The sequence below is a fragment of the Rhinoraja longicauda genome, chromosome 7, assembly GCF_053455715.1.
Source record: "Rhinoraja longicauda isolate Sanriku21f chromosome 7, sRhiLon1.1, whole genome shotgun sequence".
NCBI classification, from domain to species: Eukaryota; Metazoa; Chordata; class Chondrichthyes; order Rajiformes; family Arhynchobatidae; genus Rhinoraja; species Rhinoraja longicauda.
The window spans coordinates 17,914,413-17,936,039 of record NC_135959.1 but is presented as its reverse complement, the minus strand read 5'-3'; the positions used below and the strand labels follow the sequence as shown (position 1 = coordinate 17,936,039).

Here is a 21,627-nt window from a genome sequence, read left to right as displayed (position 1 = left end):
TGATTTGGTACCTTCTCAAGAATCAATTAGGCGTGGGCCTACACACTGAGCTCCAGATCACAACCACTGATTCATTTTGCGCCCTTCACTGGGGTTGTCCCAAAGCATGGGTGAAGTAGGTAAATGTGACACTTTTGTGGAGTGTAGAGTTTTGTTTTAGTTTCCAAAAATAAACTTTATTCAGAATTTTAAAATATATACAGAACAAGAATCCACGCTGTATCTCTGAACTGTGCAAAAACTCCTCCGACATTCTCAGCATGTTTTTCCCTCCCCCACACTCTTCCACAATCCACACTCTGCCCAGTCTGCAGCAAGTTCTCCCGATGCAAGGCGGCCAAGTTCTGAATCTTAGATGACTCTTTTTAGCAAAGGGTGACAGTGAGAATTAATTATGACAGTGTCAAACTATGACAGTGAGAATTAATTGCAGGAACACCGCATTTACATAAGGCGTCCACAGTAAAACCTCCCAATGCAATTCACAGCGGTCTGAGTGAGACATTAGGACCAGCCAGCAAACACAGTCAAGGGAGGAGGGTTGAGCCAAATAGTTTGTTGAGATAGGCGGAGAAATCCAAGCTGAGGGGATTTTGAGGAGGGAGGGGAAGAGGGGCGTTAATGTGTCTGCGGGGTAGAGAGGTGAGTGGGGAAAGGGAAGGATATAGAGGGGAAGGTAGGAGATTAGGGGAGGTGGAAAAGAGGGGAGGAGGAGAAAGGCAAATGGAGGAGGAGAAAGAAAAAGGGTGGGGAAGAGATAATGTGGTGGGGAAGAGATAATGTGGCAGGGGAGAGGGGTGGAGGAAGGGGAAGGAAGGAAGGAAGGGGTAATGAAGAGGGGGAAAGGGGGATGGAGGTGGGTGGGAGAGGGACGTGGATGAAGTGGAGGATGGTGAGGGAGAGGTGGGACATGTGGAGATGGAGAGGGCGGGGTGGGAGTAAGGGTGGGAAGGTAGTTAAGAGGAGGCCGGGGGAGGTGAGAAGGGGAGGGCTCGGCTGGTGGGGTGGGCGGGCGAACAGTATCGGATCGGCGTGGCCCGGCCCTGGTTGAGTCGCTGCCCCTCTCTCTCTCTGCCTACTTTGGGCTGTGAGTCTGCTCTGGGAATCTCTCAGTCCGCAGGGATGCTCGGCGTCCCGGGCCTGTTGTTGCTGCTGCTGCTGCTGCTCGGCGCCCCGTCCACCAGGCAATGTGAGCCGCTGCTCCCCCTCCACCCGTCCCTATCGCTCTCCCTACCTCCTTCGCTCTCTCCTCTTCTCCCTCCCTCCCTCGCTCTCTCTCACCTTCCCCCCCCTCTCACTTCACGCTATCCTTACCCTAACTTTCTCCCTTCTCCAGCCCCCTCTGACTTTCCCTCTCACTTCTTCACCCTTCCTCTCACTCTCCCAGGCTCCTTTCCCACTCTCACTTCACCCTCCCAATCTTCTCCTCCTCTCCCCCTCTCTCTCCCCCACCCTCCTCTTCCCCCTCCCACCCTCTCTTCCCCCTCCCACCCATCTTCCCCCTCCCACCCCTCTTCCCCCTCCCACCCTCTTCCCCCTCCCACCCCTCTCTTCCCCCTCCCACCCCCCTTCCACCCCTCTCTTCCCCCTCCCACCCCCCTTCCACCCCTCTCTTCCCCCTCCCACCCCCCTTCCACCCCTCTCTTCCCCCTCCCACCCCCCCTTCCACCCCTCTCTTCCCCCCCTCTCTTCCCCCTCCCACCCCTCTCTTCCCCCTCCCACCCCTCTCTTCCCTCTCCTCCCCCTCCCACCTTTCTCTTCCCCCTTTCACCTCTCCCTCTTCCTCTAGCCCCCTCCCTACTCTTATTTTAATACCCCGCTCACCCTCCCTCTCATCCTCTCTCTTCCTTCACTCGCTTACTTCACTCTCCCTCTAACCCTCTCCCACCTCTTTCCCATTTCCTTGTCTCCTGCCTCCCGTGTCTTATCTCTTCCCCCCTCTCTCTCTCTCCCTGCAGTTGTGACCCAGAGATCTGCCTCCAGCTTCCTGTCCCGGAGCCGGAGAGCGAACCATGTCTTCGAGGAGACGCGCCAGGGCCACTTGCAGCGGGAGTGCGTGGAGGAGTTTTGCAGCTTTGAGGAAGCTCGGGAGGTCTTTGAGAATGACCCAGAAACGGTAGGAGTCTTACTGGTGAAAGGGAGGGCAGGGGGACTTAGCAGAGAGGAGGAGGACAGATGTTGGCTTGATGTTGACTGTCCTCTACCCCCCACCCCTCCTTCCAGGGGCAGCAGACCATCCCCCTTGGATTAGAGTAACGGGGCTGTGGTTGCTCAGCATCCACTGATGGGAATGCGAAGGTAAAGATGAGCTTGGTGGAGTATGGGCTTGAGGGGCTAAATGTCCTGATGGGAGTATGGGTTTGATGGGCCGAATGACCTGTTGGGAGTGTGGTCTTGAGAGGCCGAATGTCCTGATGGGAGTATAGGCTTGATAGGCTGAATGTCCTGATTGAGTATGGGCTTGAGGGATTGAATGGCCTGGCGGATATGGGCTGAATGGCCCGATGGGTGTATGGGCTTGATGGGCCGAATGTCCTGATGGGAGTATGGGCTTGAGGGGCCGAATGGCCTGGTAGAGTATGGGCTTGATGGCCTGATGGGAGTATGGGCTTGATGGGCTGAATGGCCTGATGGGAGTATGGGCTTGATGGGCCGAATGTCCTAATGCCAGATGTTGATGCCAGTGTATTATCCGAATTTCCACTGCAGCAAGTGGTAACTTCCAGAGATTCACATCAACCCTCAATTACCATCACTGTCATTTGCCTTATTTTAATTAAAATATTTCCTCTCATTAATTAATCCACAAGCTATGATGAGACCTTTGGATTCTGTGTTGGAAAGGGAGCCAGTGGTTGGGGGAGCTGAGGGGAACATAGTGCCAGATACTGTAGGGCGGAGTGTTTGCGGGATGGGGAGGGGGATTTGGAACATGGGTGTGTGTATGTGTGCTGTTTCCCTGGGGCTGGATCCCAAACTTGCAACATCTCCATCAATATTAAAGTACCCTGGTTTGATTCAGCCACATGTCTCACTGAGGGCCTTTAGCTGAGGGGACAATGTTGGTGCAGAGTCAGGACCTCCTGGGAGAGGGTGGAACCTTCACTCCTAACACCAGTTGTGGATTGGTGCATTGGGAGAAGGTTTAGTATCAGGGTCATCATTACTGCAACCTCCTCTTCTAAATCTTCAGTAAAAAAACTGCTTCCTCCCACTCTCCAAAGACGTACAGATATGTTGTTTAATTGGCTTCGGTAAAATTGTAAATGGTCACTAGTGTGCGTAGGAGAGGTGCTAGTGTACGGAGCGATCACTAGTCGGCACGGACTCAGTGGGACGAAGAGCCTGTTTCTGCGCTGTATCTCTAAAGTAAATCAACTAAAAAAAGTTGAGTTCAGTGGAGCCATTGGCCTGGAATGGTTGAGTTTTTGGCTGCAGCTAACGTTAACGAACCATCAGGTGTCAGCCACCATCAGAAACTTTCCTCCACCCTTGATCCCCTACCTCCTCCCCCTCTCGATCTCTTCCCTCTCCCCTTCATCATTCACTGCCATGTCCACTCCAATACCCTTCCTCCCCCCCCCTAAACTCTTCACTCTAGCCTCTCTCCCTGCTACCCTTTTCCCCAGTCCCTCGTCTTTGCCCTCTTCCCTCATTACTCCAGATGGACACAAAATTCTGGAGTAACTCAGCGGGTCAGGCAACATCTATGGAGAAAAAGGATGGTTGACATTTTGGGTTGAAACCCTTCTTCAGACTGAAAGTAGAGACAATAGACAATAGGTGCAGGAGTAGGCCATTCGGCCCTTCGAGCCGTTCGGATGAGGCATTAATCCAAGTTTCCGTTGATTCTTTGAAGTAAATGTAAAAAAATTGTTTTTAAAAATTGTCAAAACAAGCTCAGGGAAAAAGAATTCCTGGGATTTCTCAGTGTACTGTAGCCAATTTTATTAATCAAGGAATATCATTAAAGCACATTTTTCTGATCAACACCACCACCGAGCTGTTTGTGTGGTATACTGCTGCACACACCTCCTCTGTCCCCTTTCATGATCAGGACAGTGACTAAACCTTTGAGGTATTTGCTTTTTTGCCAAGCCTTTGGGTTATTGAGGTATTACGGCAACACATTTGGCTTTTTGTGTGCGCATGGTGTGAGAGGGAGCCAGGAAATGCCATGTAATTTACATTATTGGCTGAACTCTGCATGAAAGATGAACATTGTGATTGTTGCTGGACATTTCCATCTGAACTGGATCTTCCTTCTCTCCGCAGAATTTCTTTTATCCAAAATATCGGGGTGAGTAGTGCCTTTGTACTGAGTGAATATTCCAGTGTTGTGATGTTTTCTTGGACATTTGTCCAAGTAGTTTTGTAATTTCATGTCTTAGCTCCGATTAACTGTAAACATTCTTTCATTTTCCCGTCAGTGGAAGTTGTTATGTTTTTTATGGCAGGGAACTGATCCTGATTTGCCCAGACTTTCTCCAGCACAGGAAGCTTAACTACTACCTGAGTGGCCTGGCCGATTCTGTCACTATATGATTTCCAGTGGATCGGTTCAGTGGGGAACTGAGGATAATTCCACCTCCCCAGCACCAGCCAAGTACTGCTGGCAGGAAACGTACCAGAGGAATCGTTGTAGAGCTTGATGTTAAATTGACTGACCTTTTGGTCCTTGGTGTTAGTTCCTTAGCATCCTTTCCCCACCCCTCTCAATCTACCCCATTTATTCCTCTCTCCCTTTAGTGTATCCAATGTCCTCTTAAACCCATCTGTTCAGCCCCCAGGGCTTCCCTCCGGCAGAGAGTTCTATGTTTTCCCCAGCAGCCTCTTCCCACCCCGCTCCACCTACCCCACCTTATTCCTCTCCCCCTCATGTGTTTGTCCAATGTCCTCACACCCATCTGTTCATCCCCGAGACCCTCCCTACGGCAGAGGGTTCTCTGTTCTCCCCACTCTCTGCGTTCCCAGTCGGATATATCGGTGGTGACCAGTTCTGGTTTCTCCTGTGGATTGGAGGGTTCACTTTAACCATCCCTTTGCTCCCAGAGTTTGCCAGCCCTGTCCATTTCCCCTTGCTTATCTCCGCAGGGTCCCTCTCTCTGCACCTCTACTATTATCACCACTTCTAGGTGAATGGACTCTTTGGGTGACAGTCCCTTCTGATCTTACCCTTGATGTTAAGTGATGTCCAGCATTCGCCCCACCTGTCACTGTCTGTTCTCTCATCGATTGTTTTACTCATTCCCCATTCTACTGTTGTCCTCAGCCTTGGTTACTTCCCTCCACCTCACAGAATAAGGCCCCGGTATTTGCAAAATGCCAAATATTTTTGATTCTCTACTTGGACGGTGCGACATGACATGAATCATACATTTGTAAATTATTGTGGATGTTAGGTTTGTAGGTACGAGGGGAATAAATTGTTGCAAGAGGCTATTTGTACTGTTGACCATATAGAAAACTGTGCTTGCTCACTAACTCCTTCCTGCCTCTTGTGCTCATCTACAGAATGCCTCTCACGATATGGACCCAACACCAAGATGAACCCAGGCCTGGTGACTTGTGTTCACAGTGAGTGACTTTTTGCCATTGTTCTGGCAAGATGAACATTATTTCCTGCACATTTGGATCAGTTTCTGTACTGGATTTACAGACAGTGTGGGGGAATAGGAAGTTTGTACTTGCACAGTGGATTTTACACCCATGCAGGGTGAACCAGTGTAGTCATGATTGTAGACATTTAGTTTAGTGATACAGCACGGAAACAGGGCCTTCATCCCACTGAGTCCACGCCAAACAGCAATCCTCAATACACTAGCACTATCCTACACACTCGGGACAATTTATTATTTTTACCGAAGTCAATCAACCCCCATACTTGTACATCTTTGGAGTTTGGGAGGAAACCGGAGCACCCAAGGAAAACCGCCACGGGGAGAACACACAAACTCCGTACAGACAGCACCTGTAGTCAGGAGTGAACCCAGGGCTCTGGTGCTGTAGGCAGCAACTCTACCGCTGTGTCACCTTGCCACTCTCTAGTTACCGCACAGCAAGATCCTACAGGCAGCAATGAACAAAACATAAATGTGTTAATATGGTTCAGGAATAAATAGCGGACTGCAGGATACTGGAGTCAACCACCTAACTCTTCAAGTGTGGTTTACTACCTCAAATGAAAGTTTGGACAATGTGGCACTTCCCCAGCTCCCTCAGTTCCACCCCTCCCACTGTACGGCACTCCCTCAGTACCGCCCCTCCCACAGTGTGGCACTCCCTCAGTACCACCCCTCCCACAGTGTGGCACTCCCTCAGTACCACCCCTCCCACAATCCAGCACTCCCTCGGTACCGCCCCTCCACAGTGTGGCACTCCCTCAGTACCACCCCTCCCACAGTGTGGCATTCCCTCAGTACTGCCCCCCACAGTGTGGCAGTCCCTCAGTACCGCCCCTCCCACAGTGTGGCACTCCCTCAGTACTGCCCCTCCCACTGTACAGCACTCCCTCGGTATCACCCCTGCCACAGTCAAGCATTCCCTCAGTACCACCCCTCCCACAGTGTGGCATTCCCTCAGTACTGCCCCTCCCACAGTGTGGCACTCCCTCAGTACCACCCCTCCCACAGTGTGGCATTCCCTCAGTACTGCCCCTCCCACAGTGTGGCATTCCCTCAGTACTGCTCCTCCCACAGTGTGGCACTCCGTCAGTACCACCCCTCCCACAGTGTGGCAGTCCCTCAGTACCACCCCTCCCACAGTGTGGCATTCCCTCAGTACTGCCCCTCCCACAGTGTGGCATTCCCTCGGTACCGCCCCTCCCACAGTGTGGCAGTCCCTCAGTACCACCCCTCCCACTGTACGGCACTACCATTGTGTGGCGCTCCCTCATCACTGACCCTCCCACAGCGTGGCGCTCCTTCATCATTGACTCTCCCACAGCACATCACTTTCTTGGCACCATCCCTTTTGTACCTCAGTGCTCCCTCCCATGGTTTATCTTTATTGTTGGTGACCTTGACTTGTTGCTGTGATCCACGTCTCAGTTCGTAGTTTAGTGGGCATTCTGTTGAGCATGGAAATGATAGTGTCTACAGTAAAGATGTTAGAAAGGTTTCAGTCTATCTGACTAGGTTGGGTCGACGTGGTGAGTCTGGGGATTATGGAAGTCGTGTGGCTTACCTGCTCTCTCTTTGCAGATATTCCAAATCAGTGTTCCCCGATGCCCTGCCATCCTGCTGGCGTGAAGGACTGTGAAGATCAGCAGGGAGCTTTTAAGTGCGTGTGTAAGCAGGGCTGGAGAGGTGTCACGTGCAGCCTAGGTACAGTATATGTCCCTTTCCAATAGGTTTGAGGCCGGGATATGCGAATGGATCACCACAGAGCTGCAGTGCCCTGGTGGTGGGACATCATATGCTTGATGGACGGAGTGTCCTGAAAGTTGAGGATTAGAGTCACCTCGTACATCTGAACGTGAATGAGAAACAGACGGAGGTACCTGGTCATGGTTAATGTGCATTTCCCTCTGCCTTCAGTAATTCGCCTCCCCTTTGCTGATCAACTGGATCTATATAGACACAACGGCAGATACTGGAATCTTGCGTGGAACAATTTGGATCTATAGATAGGTATCAATCTGCTTCCACCAACCAGTGATAAAGAGAGTTCCAAAAAATTCTAAAAGAAAATAAATTGTCCCAATCTGTGTCTGAAATGAGGACTCTTTGCATCTAAACAGGTTCCCCTAGATTCTCCCACAAGAGGAAACATCCGTTCTATATCTACCCCAATTAGATATCTCGGGATCTAACGTGCTTCAATCAAGTCCCTCTCAACAGAGCTGGCTGACTAACCTTTCCCTATGGAAACCCATCTATTCCAGACATTTGTCTAGAAAACCATCTCTGACTCTGACTCACTGTCTCATTTTCCCACCCCTCCCTCCATGCGCTTGCCTTCTTTCTTCTCTGCTTTCCCCACCCAGTCTTCAACCCCTCCTCTGCTGCCAGCTCCTAAATCTAAAACCAAATGCAGGGCTCCCTGATCTGCTTCTGATTGAGTGCTGCTGTGCGCTCTGTGACTCAATCACTCTCTTGTTCTTAATCTCCTCTCGTGCCCCTCCTCACAACCCCCCCCCCCCCCCTCTACTTCTCCCACCTCCCCTCCTGTCTCAACCCCTCCCCTCTCCCTTCTAACGGCCGAGATCAAAGGGGGACCTGGCTTGGGGGCCGCCAAGAGAACAAAGGGGAACCATTGGAGACTAAATGCAATACTTTGTAACTTTGTCGGCACCCTATATGTGGCAACTCTTTGCATGCCTTGTATGTGTAAAACAAAGAATCTCACTGTGACATGCCACATGTGATAATAAAGTATAATTCATTCATTCATAACTCTATTCTCCCTGTCAACCCCACCCCTCCCTATGCACCCTGGTCCCCTCCCCACAGGGCAGAGATTGGAAAGCCTGTTGGTGTGACGGCTGTTCTAACTGTTGTACCTCTTCCCTCCCCAGATGTTGACGAGTGTACATCCGGCAATGGCGGTTGTCAGCACATCTGTTCGAACGTGGAGGGCAGTTATCAGTGTTCGTGCAGGACAGGCTTCAACCTGCTTCCTGACAAACATAGGTGCAATGGTGAGTTGGTGTCAGGGGACCAGGAGCTGGTGTGCCAGGGGGGCTAGGGGAGCTGGCACTGGGATATGTGGGCAACCCAACACTTTGGCACCTGGTGCATTGGCAGTAACAAGCAGAGGATGGGAACAGCTGGTCAGAGGTGAGGATGGAATCTCTGATGCCATGTTTGGCACCACTGGTGATCTTGCTCCCTGGCAGTCGAGGAGGTGAGCCTGCATTCTCTTGAGCCCCCCCCCCCCCCCCCCGGTCGACCCTGGACTTGGCATTAGTACCCACATTCCCCCCACCCCACCTAGGATCGGTTGACTTAAGCCCTTCCCTCCTTTCGCTGTTCCAACCCAGCCCCCTCTCGCAGTCAAAGACCACCCCCCACCCCATAGATAGATGATCCACCCACCCACGGTTAGTCGCTCACACTCTCCCCTTCCCCTCAATCTGTCTCTCCGCCACCTCTCGCTCGCAATGTCCTTCCACTCCTCCCCACCCCCACGATCGTTGGATAACAGTGCCACCCCCAACTCAGGTGGTCAGTTGTTGCCCGAGCTGCCTTCAACTGCAAGAAGGGTCTCGGCCCGAAACGACACCCATTCCTTCTCTCCAGAGATGCTGCCCGTCCCGCTGAGTTACTCCAGCTTTTTGTGTCTATCACAGGAATTTAGCAAAGCTGTTTCGTCAATGCTCAGAGAACTATTGAAGATCTCTTGACTCTTGAATAGAATCATCATATATTTTGATGATTGCAATCAATTCAATTGCTCGCTTCATTATGTGTAAATCTAATGACCATACCTCTTGTTTCCAGACATAAATGAGTGTGCATTAGATGGCGAGCTCTGTGGATTAGAACAATGTGAAAACACGCCGGGCTCTTACCAATGCGTTTGTGACTCTGGCTACAAATACGATTCTTCATCAAAGAGTTGCCAAGGTAAAGTCTTTATAAACACGGCACTCAAGTGAGGGACCTGATACCAAACTGGATCTTTGATTAGGAACAAGTCTTCAACGGGGAAAAATGCAGAATGTGGCAGTATTCAAACAAGTCCTTATGTCTACATGACATATAATAGGACATGTCTTAAGGACATTTATAAAAACGCCTCTCAAGAGCCATACACATGTCGAGTAGGATAAGGGATGAAATGACCTGCTTTTGCTCCCATCTCAAAAAGGAGGCACAGCTACAGTGACTCAGCATCAATCCTGACCTCTGCTGCTGTCTGCATGGGCTTCCCCAGACGCCTATGTTTCCACCCACATCCCAAACATGTGTGGGTCAGTGGGTTAATTGGCCTTTGCAAGTTGTTCCCAGCGTGGGTGAGAGGTAGAATCTTGGGGGGGATTAATGGGTATGTAAGGAGTATAAAAGGGAGGGCCAACAACTTCTCCTTTGACTCCTCCCACTTCCTCCAAGTAGCTATGGGCCCCAGCTATACCTGCCACATTGTAGGGTACATTGAACCATCCCTGTTCCAGACGTACACTGGCCCTATCCCCGAACTCCTTGTTACATTGATGACTGCATCGGTGCTACCTCCTGCACCCATGCAGAACCTATGGACTTCCATCAATTTCACCACCAATTTTCATCCTGTACTCAAATTTATATGGACCATCTCCGACACCTCCCTCCCCTTTCTTTATCTCACAGTCTCCATCACAGGAAATTGACTGATGTCTATTACAAACCCACTGACTCCCACAACTATCTCGACTACACTTCTTCCCACCCTGCTTCCTGCAAAGACTCTATCCGCTACTCCCAATTCCTCCGTCTATGCTGCATCAGCGCCCAAGATGAGGTGTCCCAAACTAGAACATCCGAGATGTCCGCATTCTTTAGGAAATGGGGTTTCCCCTCTCCCATCACAGATGAGGTCCTCACTCGTGTCTCCTCGGTCCCCCACAGCTCCACCCTTGCTCCCCATCCCCCTAGTCGCAACAGAGACAGAGTCCCCCTAGTACTTACCTTCCACCCCATCAGCCGTCGCATACAACACATAATACTCTGGAATTTCCGCCACCTCCTACGGGATCCCACCACTGGCCATATTTTTCCATCTCCACCCCTTTCCGTCTTTCACAATAGACAATAGACAATAGGTGCAGGAGTAGGCCATTCAGCCCTTCGAGCCAGCACCGCCATTCAATGCGATTATGGCTGATCACTCTCAATCAGTACCCCGTTCCTGCCTTCTCCCCATACCCCCTCACTCCGCTATCCTTAAGAGCTCTATCCAGCTCTCTCTTGAAAGCATCCAACGAACTGGCCTCCACTGCCTTCTGAGGCAGAGAATTCCACACCTTCACCACTCTCTGACTGAAAAAGTTCTTCCTCATCTCCGTTCTAAATGGCCTACCCCTTATTCTTAAACTGTGGCCCCTTGTTCTGGACTCCCCCAACATTGGGAACATGTTTCCTGCCTCTAATGTGTCCAATCCCCTAATTATCTTATATGTTTCAATAAGATCCCCCTCATCCTTCTAAATTCCAGTGTATACAAGCCCAATCGCTCCAGCCTTTCAACATACGACAGTCCCGCCATTCCGGGAATTAACCTAGTGAACCTACGCTGCACGCCCTCCATAGCAAGAATATCCTTCCTCAAATTTGGAGACCAAAACTGCACACAGTACTCCAGGTGCGGTCTCACCAGGGCCCGGTACAACTGTAGAAGGACCTCTTTGCTCCTATACTCAACTCCTCTTGTTACGAAGGCCAAGATTCCATTGGCTTTCTTCACTGCCTGCTGTACCTGCATGCTTCCTTTCATTGACTGATGCACTAGGACACCCAGATCTCGTTGAACTCCCCCTCCTCCTAACTTGACAGAGACCGTTCCCACCGCAACTCCTTGATTAACTCATCCCTTCCCACCCAAACCACCCCCTTCCCAAGTACCTTCCCCTGCAACCGCAGAAGATGCAACACCTGTCCCTATCCCTCAACTCTGTCCAGGGACCCCGACAGTCCTTTCATGTTAGGCAGAGGTTCACTTGCACCTCCTCCAACCTCATCTACTGTATCCATTGTTCAAGATGTCATCTCTTATACATCGGCCAGACCAAATGTAGACTGGGCGATTGTTTCACGGAACACCTTCGCTCACCCCGCGTGAACCAACCTGATCTTCCAGGTCCGGATACTTTCATTCTCCTTCCCATTCCAACATAGACCTTTCTGTCCTCCGTCTCCTCCATTGTCAGAGTGAGGCTAAATGCAAATTGGAGGAACAGCATCTCATAGTTCACTTGGGCAGTTTACAGCCCAGTGGTATGAATATTGATTTCTCTCACTTCAGGTAGCCCTGTCATTCCCTTTCTATCTATCCCTCCCCCACCCAAGTCACACTAGCTTCTCATTTTCACCCTACAAACAGCTTACAATGGCCTGTTTCCTTTATCATCGTTACTTTTTTGCATATCTTTCATTCATTGTTCTTTATCTCTCCACATCATTGTCTATATCTCTAATTTCTCTTATCCCTAACCAGTCTGAAGAAGGGCCTCGACCCAAAACGCCACCCATTCCTTCTCTCCAGTGATGCTGCCTGTCCCGCTGAGTTACTCCAGCTTTCTATGTCTATTTTAGGGTTAAGGTAGATGCATGTACAATGGTTGGCATGAACACAATGGGCTGAAGGGTCAGATTCCATGCTGTATGATTCCGGGTTTCTATGGATTGACTGTGGCTTGGCGCAACAGAGTTGAATTTACCCACCACTTTTTGCCTGGCATGCTAAACAATCACTCCTAGTTCCAGGGTTTCAGATAGGCAGGGAAGTAATAAAATGGCTATGGCTGGAGGCCAGTTAATGCAGTCTTGGGGAGTTGAGTGGGTCTTGCTCAGGAAGAAATCATTGTGGGCTCCACCTTTGCTTGACGATCATTGCTGGCTTTGTTTTGTTCTTTTGCATATCTTTCATTCATTTGTTCATATCTCTCGTTTCCCTCTCCCCTGACTCAGTCTGTAGAAGGGTCTCGAACCGAAACGTCACCTACTCCTTTTCTCCAGAGATGCTGTTTGACCCGCTGAGTTACTCCAGCATTTTGTGTCTACAATAGGTGAACAATCTCCAGACCTGCTCCATTACTTTCCTCATTAACATTCATACCTCTGATTGTAGGTTTGTGACTTCCTGTCCCGTAGATTCCATAGGAACTAAGATTCCCAATGCAATATCAGGGTTGTTCTATGATCAGAAATCTTTTAATTAGGGTGACAACTCTTCAGAAAGATTTAATGGGAACCCGAGGGACATCTTTTTCACTCAGAGGGCAGTGGGTATATGGAATGAGCTGCCTAAGGAGGTAGCTGAGGCAGATAAAGTAACACCATTTAAAAGACATTTGGATGGCTACACAGAGAGGAAAGGTTTGGAGGGATATGGGTCATCCGTTGTCAGATGGGACCAGCATAGATGGGCACTTTAGTCAGTACGGATAACTTGGTCTGAAGGGTCTGTTTTTGTGCTGTATGAATCTGTGTTAATCGAGACCCAAGTAGGTGTAAAAGTTCCCGGTTTCCTGCCCTATATCTCTCACATCCAGTATCAATGGAACAGATTGTTACCTGATTAGGTCTTGGGATCTCGCTGTGCAGATTTAACCATCACAGTGACCAAAGTACCCCCATCGTTTGTACCGTGCTTCAGGATGTCCTACGTTGGTGGGAAGTGTACAGGCATTTATGCCCGTCTTAAATTAAAAAGGTCCCACAACTAGTTGTGGTGTAATTTCTTTTAACTCTGTTAGCTTTCTACTATAATGTGAAACCTCTGTTCCTCGCCCTCAGATGTGGATGAATGTGAAACCCATATCTGCGCAGGTGGCTGTGTCAATGCACCTGGCCAGTACTCCTGTTACTGTGACGGAAAGAGTGATTTAAAGCTGGCTGCGGACGCACAGAACTGCGTGGTAAGATGCTTAAGTGGTAACTGCGTGCTTAGTTTAAAGATATTGCATGGAAACAGGCACTTCGGCCCACAGAGTCTATGCCGCCATCGATCACCCATTCACACTAGTTCTATGTTATCACGGTTTCTCATCCACTCCCCACACACCAGAGGCAATTTACAAACCCCTGCGATTTTTTTGATGCGGAAAGAAACTGGAGCACCCGGACGAAATTTGCACTGTCACTGGGAGAACGTGAAAACTCACACAGATAGCTCTCGAGGTCGAGATCAAACCTGGGTCTCTGGTGCTGAGAGGCAGCAGCTCAATCAGCTGCCCCACTGTGCTGCCCAATGCGCCACTCAGCTGCCCTGCACCCATATCCTTCCAAATATTTCCTATGTATGTTCCTGTCCAAATGTTTAGTTTAGTTTAAAGATACAGCCTAGAAACAGGCCCTTTTGCACATTGAGTCCACAGCGCCCAGCAATCCCCACACACCGACACTATCCTGCACACACAAGGGACAATTTACCAAGCCAATTAAATTATAAACCTGTTCATCTTTGGAGTGTGGGAGGAAACCGGACAACCTGGGGAAAACCCACGCAGTCACGGGGAGAACGTACAAACTCCCTACAGACAGCACCCACAGTCAGGATTGAACACTAGTCTTTGGCTCTATAAGGCACCAGCTCTACTACTCTGCCACTCCTAAGTCTCTTTTATATTACACTAGACCAAGTGGACCCGTTGGGCCCAAACCTCACCTGCATTGGTGCAGCACCCTGTCCTCCCCCACTCCCCTCTCTCCTCAACCCCCTCCTCCCCTCTCCCTTCTCTCCCACTCCCCACTCCCCTCCTTTTGAACTTTAAAATGTGAATGACTTTAAAAATATAAGACCGTTTTCAATAAAACTACTTGCATTATCACTAAAGTGACAATAGTGAGTAAGGTGGGCCTAAAATTGTCACGCGATCGTGTACCGTTTTGGCTGACGTTCAGTCACAAACAAGATAACAAACGAGAGTTTTAGTACATAGATAATTGTAACTGCCTCTATCTCTTCCATATACTCCCCGCCCCCTGTGTAAAAAATAATTTGCCCCTTGGGACCCTTTCAAATATTTCCCCTCTTACTTTTCAACCATGTCCTCCAGTTTTACACTCCCCTCCCCTGGAGAAAAGACTGTCACTATTCACCATATTTATGCCCCTTGTCATTAAAATAAAAACCTTTGTAGGGTCATCTCTTGGCCTCCTAAGTTTCAGGGGAAAAAAGTCCTATCCTATCCAAATGGGACTAGGCAAAATGGGCACCTTGGTCGGCAGGGATGACTCGGGTGAAGATCCAGTTTTTGTGCTGTATACCTCTTTGTTAGCCTTATAACTCAATAATGGGTTCTTGCAGTCACCCAGTCATTTACACTTACTGTGATCGACTAACTTTTTGTTCCCAATTTATTTAATCTCATGAATTTAAAAGCTGCAGCCATGGTTCATAACATTGTAGAGTTGTGGTGGTACCAGAGCGGCACGGTGGCGCAGCGGTAGAGTTGCTGCCTTACAGCGAATGCAGCGCCGGAGTCTCGGGTTCGATCCTGACTACGGGCGCCGTCTGTACGGAGTTTGTACGTTCTCCCCGTGACCTGCGTGGGTTTTCTCCGAGATCTTCGGTTTCCTCCCACACTCCAAAGACGTACAGGTATGTAGGTTAATTGACTGGATAAATGTAAAAATTGTCCCCTGTGTGTAGGGTAGTGTTAATGTGCGGGGATCGCTGGGCGGCGCGGACTCGGTGGGCCGAAGGGCCTGTTTCTGCGCTGTATCTCTCAATCTAAAAATCGAAATCTAAAATCTCACATGGTCATTCAGCCCATTTCAGTCCATTCTAGCCTCCCTAGAGAGCAATCTATTCAGTTCGTATTCTTTCTCATTCTTGCAAATTATTGTCCTTCAAGGGTTTTGCCAGTTCCCTTCATAAAACCTGATCAAATATTTCCCCCCGAATGCCTTCCCAGCCTTTGATGGAAATCTACTTTTGGGTAAGCCATGTGTGAGTGGAAACAGCGGCTCTTGAGGTACGATTGAACGCAGATCTCTAGATCAATGGTCTGTTCCGTAGGCTGTCCATGCTGCTCTGCACGTTGCATTTTAAACGTTGTAATATTTTTGTTTCAAGCAAGCTATCATTTTGCCTCCCTTTTCAGAATATTTTGCCTTGTGTCTCACTGAACACTGTGAAGAATGAAGGGTCTCTGTATCTGGGGAGGTTTTTCAACGGGATTCCTGTGTTGCAATTTAACTTCAAGAGGAAGCATCGGACAAGGTGAGACTTTGGTCAATTAAAGATTCCATTGGTGGGGTGAGGCGTGAGAGCAAGGAGGACCAACTGACACCTGAGGGTGATATAAAGAAGCTCTTCACCTGCACACAGGGCCGTGGGAATCTGGAACTCTCCCCATCTTTCCCTCGTCTCCCGAGATCAGGAGTTGGAAGTTAATAGACTCGTGCTGCATCTCTAAACTAAAACTAAAGCCGTGATCCTCTTACGTTTGTCATTGTGAAACTGTCTTCAGTAAGGTCGTGTCCCTTGCTGCAGTTCCATCAGCTGGGGTTGCATAACAACTGAACTTGAATTTTTCACAAAGCACAAAAATGTCAACAAGTTGCTCAATTCTTGGAGGCAGCATCGAGTTGAATGAGCCTTTGGACATGGTTACCCAATAGTTTATTTTGATTTCTCTCCCCCCCCCCCGTCCCCTGTGTGAGGCCCTGCTGGCACGAAGAATGGGAATACCGACCTCTGGCCTGACTCCAGTTTTGCACTAATGAGATCCAATCAAAGTGCCTGGCAGTCCTTCTGATCTGCTGTGATATAACGTTTCAGTGCTGGGCCCATTTCCATTGGGCTGGTGTCCAGGGCATTTGGCAGGAGCTTTTAACACTTTGTTCTTTCCTATTCATTCATCTGCTCAGGAAGGATCTACGTGCAAATGTTGAACACAGCTACAGTAGGATTCTGGCTGATCCAAACCCTAATTCCATTTCCATGCCTCCTGATAATCTGAAATCTGGAATTCCCTCCCTAACTTCTGCTTCTTTTGTCTCCTAAAACCCGCCTTGGCCAAGATTCATGGTCTTCTGAAGTTGCAGAGGATCATTTTCTGACCAATTAAACATCCATGGCTACTTCGGGACTAGTCACCATGTTAGGGCAGCACAGTGGTGAAGTGGTAGAGTTTCTGCCTTACAGTGCTTGCAGCGCCAGAGACCCAGGTTCGATCCCAACTGTGGGTACTTTTCTGTACGGAGTTTGTGCGTTCTCCCCGTGACCTGCGTGGGTATTCTCCGAGATGTTTGGTTTCCTCCCACACTCCAAAGACATCCAGGTATGTAGGTTAACTGGCTTGATAAATGTAAAAATTGTCCCTAGTTTGTGTGTAGGATAGTGTTAATATGCAGGGATCGCTGGTCGGTGCGGACCCGAAGGGCCGGTTTCCGTGCTGTATCTCAGAACTAAACTAAAGGTATTATCTAAATGTAGATTATTAGGAAAAGGAACAGAGGGGTATCTTAACAGCCAGGCTTCATCCAATTGCACAATGGAGTGTGTTCCAATTGGATGAGAGGGTGGGGAATGCCAAGAGAGGCCAATGGTAGGGACAGATTGATTGGAACTGAAGGGGCATGTGACTAAACCCACATCCCATTGGAGATGATGTCCTAGTTACCCCTGCGCAAGACTCGTGACTTGTGTTTGTTAATTGCACAGCTTCTCAGTAGAATTTGACTTCCGCACGTTCGACACGGAGGGCACAATTTTCCAGGCAGGACATCAGCACAATAACACATGGGTGATCCTCGCCCTGCACAATGGGAAGCTGCAGGTCCAGTATCACAATGCCAACGAAGCCTCAGGAGTTACGACCGGAGGCCCGTTCCTGAACGACGGACGATGGCACACGGTAAGCTCCGACCGTCTCACCACTTCCCCTTTCTGAGGTTGCGGGCATACCCTGGCGTTCAGTCAGCGGACCTTGGCTGTCGTTCAGTGGGTCGCACTCTTCCCCATGAATCGGAAGGTGGTGGGCTCAAATCCAAGGAGTAGAGAATGGATGTCGCGGCGGCGCAGCGGTAGAGTTACTGCCTTACAGCGCCAGAGACCCGGGTTTGATCCTGACTACGCGTGCTGCCAGTATGGAGGTTGTTCGTCCTCCCCATGACCTGTGCGAGTTTTCTCTGGCATCTCCGGTTTCCTCCCACATGCCAAACACGTGCAGGTTTGCGGGTTAATTGGCTTGGTATTGTAAATTTGTCCCTAGTGTGTCGGATAGTGTTGGTGTGTGGGGATTGCTGGTTGACTCGGTGGACCCAAGGGTCTGTTTCCGCGCTGTATTTCTAAAACTAAAACTAAATCTTCCCTCCGTGTCAGCCTTCTACCCTCTCTGGATTGTTTTATTTCCAACTGCCGGCTCATCATCAACCGTCTTGACTTCTATACTCCCCTCACATACAGTCAGTATGAACAAGAGTTTGGTCAGCTATCCACTTTCTCGAGATGTGCTGCCTGACCTGTTGAGTTACTCTTGAGATACAGCACAGAAACAGGCCCTTTGGCCCACCGAGTCCGCATCATCCAGTGATCCCTGCACACTAACGCTATCCTACACACACCAAGGACAATTTACAATTACACCAAGCCAATTAACCTACAAGCCTGTACGTCTTTGGAGTGTGGGAGGGAACCGGAGATCTTGGAGAAAACCCACGCAGGTCACGGGAAGAATTCACAAACTTCGTACACACAATTGAATTAAATTGAATAAATTTTATTAGCCATGTATGTACACATACAAGGATTTTGCCTTGGTGCTTTGTTCGCAAGTAACAACATGATATAAAGTAGACAATTAAAAATAAAACATTATAATTTAAACATGTAAAGAATGAAATAAATTACCAGAGCAAAAGGAGGCTACAGACTTTTGGCTGTTGAACAGAGCTACTGCTTAGGGGGAAAAACTGTTTTTATGCTGGCTGTGTCTGCTTTGACAGTCCGGAGTTGCCTTCTAGAGGGAAGTGCTTCAAAGAGTTTGTGGCCAGGGTGAGAGGGGTCAGAGATGATCTTGCCCGTTCGCTTCCTGGCCCTTGCAGTGTACAGTTCGTCAATGGGGGAAAGGTTGCATCCAACAACCTTCTCGGCTGATCGAACGATGCGCTGCAGCCTCCAGATGTCATGCTTGGTGGCTGAGCCAAACCAGACCATGATGGAGAAGGTGAGAACAGATTCTATGATGGCCGTATAAAACTGGACCATCATTGCCTGTGGCAGATTTTGTTTTCTCAGCTGCCACAGGAAGTTCATCCTCTGTTGGGCCTCTTTGACTGTTGAGTCGATGGTGGCCCCCCATTTAAGATCCCTGGAGATGATGGTTCCAAGGAACTTAAATGACTCCACAGATGTGACTGTGGTGTTGTTGATGGTGAGTGGGGGGAGGGGAGGGGGAGCTCTCTAAAGTCTACAATTAGTTCCACTGTCTTAAGAGCATTGAGCTCCAGGTTGTAGCGATGGCACCAGGATGCCAGCTGTGTCACTTCCTGTCTGTAGGCAGATTCCTCCCCATCCTGGATCAGTCCAATCAGGGTTGTGTCATCCGCAAACTTGAGAAGCTTGACAGAGGAGTCTGTGAAGGTGCAGTCGTTGGTGTAGAGAGAGTAAAGGAGGGGAGGGTATGCAGCCTTGCGGTGCTCCTATGCTGAGGGTATGCGGGTCCGAGATGTGCTTTCCCAACCTCACATGCTGCTTCCTGTCTGTCAGAAAGTCGGTGATCCACTGACAGAGGGGTTCAGGCACAGTCAACTGGGAGAGTTTGGAGTGTAGTAACTGGCACAATGGTGTTGAATGCAGAGCTAAAATCCACAAACAAAATCCTGGCATAGGTGTCCTGGAAGTCTCGTTGCTGGAGGATAAAGTGCAGGCCTAGGTTGACTGCGTCATCCACTGATCTATTGGCCTAGCATGCAAACTGCAGGGGGTCCAGCAGGGGGTCTATGATCTTTTTCAGGTGGGCCAGCACATGTCTTTCAAGGGTCTTCATGGTTACAGAGGTCAGTGCGATGGGCCCGTAGTCATTAAGACCAGTAATCCTTGACTTTTTGGATACAAGAAGAATCGTGGAGACTTTGAAGCAGGCAGGGATAATGCAGGTTTGCAGGGACTAATCGAAGTGTAGACTGGTGCCAGTTATTTGGCGTAGAGCTTGAAGGTAGGGGGGGAAACATTGTCTGGTCCTGGAGATTTATGGCATTTCTGTCTCCTGAATAGCTTTTCCACCTCCGCAATTTCTACTGTTGGTGATGGAGAAGTGGCCAGACTGATGTTGGGCAGCAAGGAGGGGGTGGGTAGTGGACGAGTGTGTTCAGTCTTTGCAGACTGGAGTCGGGCTGTAAGTGGGTGTGAAGTGGTGATTGGGGAGGAGTGGGTGGGGATGGGTCCAGTCTTTGCAGACTGGTCTATCGAACCTGCAGTAGAACTCGTTCAGGTCATTGGTCAGCTGACGATTGTCCAAGGGGGGGGGTTTCCTCTTGTAGCTGGTGATTTCTTGCAAGCCCGTCCACACTGAAGATGAGTCATTAGCTGAGAACTTGCTCCTCAACTTCTCAGAGTAACTTTCCTCCGCTTCTCAGCTTGTACTTGGCCTGCCTGTAGGGGTCTGTATCCCTGCTCCTGTCGGCCTCATCTTTAGACTGGCAGAGCTGTCTGAGTTCTGCTGCAAACCAGGGCTTGTCGTTGTTGAACCTGATCCGGGTCCTAGTGGGAATGCAACTGTCCTCACAAAAGCTGACATATGATGTCACGGTGTCTGTATATTCATCGAGGCTCGTGGTTGCTTCCCTGAACACATTCCAATCAGTGCAGTCAAAGCAGGACAGTAGGTTTTCACTGCCCTCGCTTGTCCACTTTTTCAATGTTCTGACCACAGGCGTAGCAGATTTTAGTTTCTGCTTGCAGGTCGGAGTAAGGTGAACTCAACAATGATCAGAGAGTCCCAGAGCCGCAGGGGAACTGAGCGACATGCGTTCTTAATTGTAGTAAAACAATAAACGAGTGTTCTCTCCCCTCTGGTGGGCCAGGTAACGTGAGGTCTGTATTTTGGAAGCTCTCGGCTGAGTTAAAATCCCCCAAAACAATGACCATGGAGGTCACTCTACTTTCATTACTTGGTCAGGGAGTTGTGTTTGCGCCTCACGTATGCAGGCTGGGGTGGGGGGTGGGGGGGTAAACTCCAGCGGAGTTTACATCCCCCCCCAAAGGTGAATTCCCTCGGAGAATAAAAGGGTTTGCAATTTATAAAAAAAATATTCCAAATTAGGAGAACAGATGTTAGACAGTATCGTGATGTCATTGCACCAGTCCTGGTTAGTATAGAAGCATATTCCACCATGTCTTGATTTCCCCGCTACCTCCGCTAACTCTCTGTAGTTGAAAGCCAGCCAGTTGCAGCACATTGATCAGGGTTGACTCGCACAGCCAAGTCTCGGTGAAGCCTTCTCGAGAGAAGTCCTTGTTTGTTTAGCACAGGAGTTTCAGTTTGTCCACTTTGTTGTTTGGAGCACGTAGATTTGCCAGGAATATACTCGGGAGCAGTGTGCATATTCCTTGTCGCCAGAGTCGGGCGAGTGCTCCAGAGCGCTTTCCCCGGGTCCTCCTCCGTCTCAAGACCTTGAACACAGCCCCAGCCCCGCTGATGAGTATGTCCAAATAATCCAGTGAGTGAGAGAAATCAGGATCAATGTTTGGAGGTGCCGAATATCTGATATTAATGAGTACCTCTCTCATGAAAGTGATCTTGGTGGGATTTTCACAGATGACACAAATGAACAAACACAGACAAAATTTTCAGCAAGGAGCAGTCCACCATGGCAGCCATTGTCAGCGCCAGTCATCCTGATTGAGTGGACCAAGGACAAGGACCCATAGTCAGGATGGAACCCGGGTCTCTGGCGCTGTTCAGCAATAAGGAGTTTTTAAGATGACCTGGGATGTGTAGGCATTTTTGAAATATAATTTTCTTTGTTAGAGCTG

At 49.4% G+C, this 21,627-nt stretch overlaps 1 protein-coding gene across 1 annotated transcript in view; it reads left to right on the top strand.

The window, feature by feature from the left end:
• Nucleotides 1-1,021: 1,021 nt before the first annotated feature.
• The window catches only part of LOC144595119 (vitamin K-dependent protein S-like), a 28,155-nt gene continuing 7,549 nt past the window's right edge, over nt 1,022-21,627 (top strand). The window contains exons 1-10 of the mRNA XM_078402196.1: nt 1,022-1,189; nt 1,959-2,116; nt 4,276-4,300; nt 5,515-5,577; nt 7,203-7,325; nt 8,519-8,641; nt 9,444-9,569; nt 13,437-13,558; nt 15,749-15,867; nt 17,314-17,506. Of these exons, the coding sequence (XP_078258322.1) occupies nt 1,123-1,189; nt 1,959-2,116; nt 4,276-4,300; nt 5,515-5,577; nt 7,203-7,325; nt 8,519-8,641; nt 9,444-9,569; nt 13,437-13,558; nt 15,749-15,867; nt 17,314-17,506 (1,119 nt within the window). The 5' untranslated portion in view covers nt 1,022-1,122. The remainder of the gene's footprint in view (nt 1,190-1,958; nt 2,117-4,275; nt 4,301-5,514; nt 5,578-7,202; nt 7,326-8,518; nt 8,642-9,443; nt 9,570-13,436; nt 13,559-15,748; nt 15,868-17,313; nt 17,507-21,627) is intronic.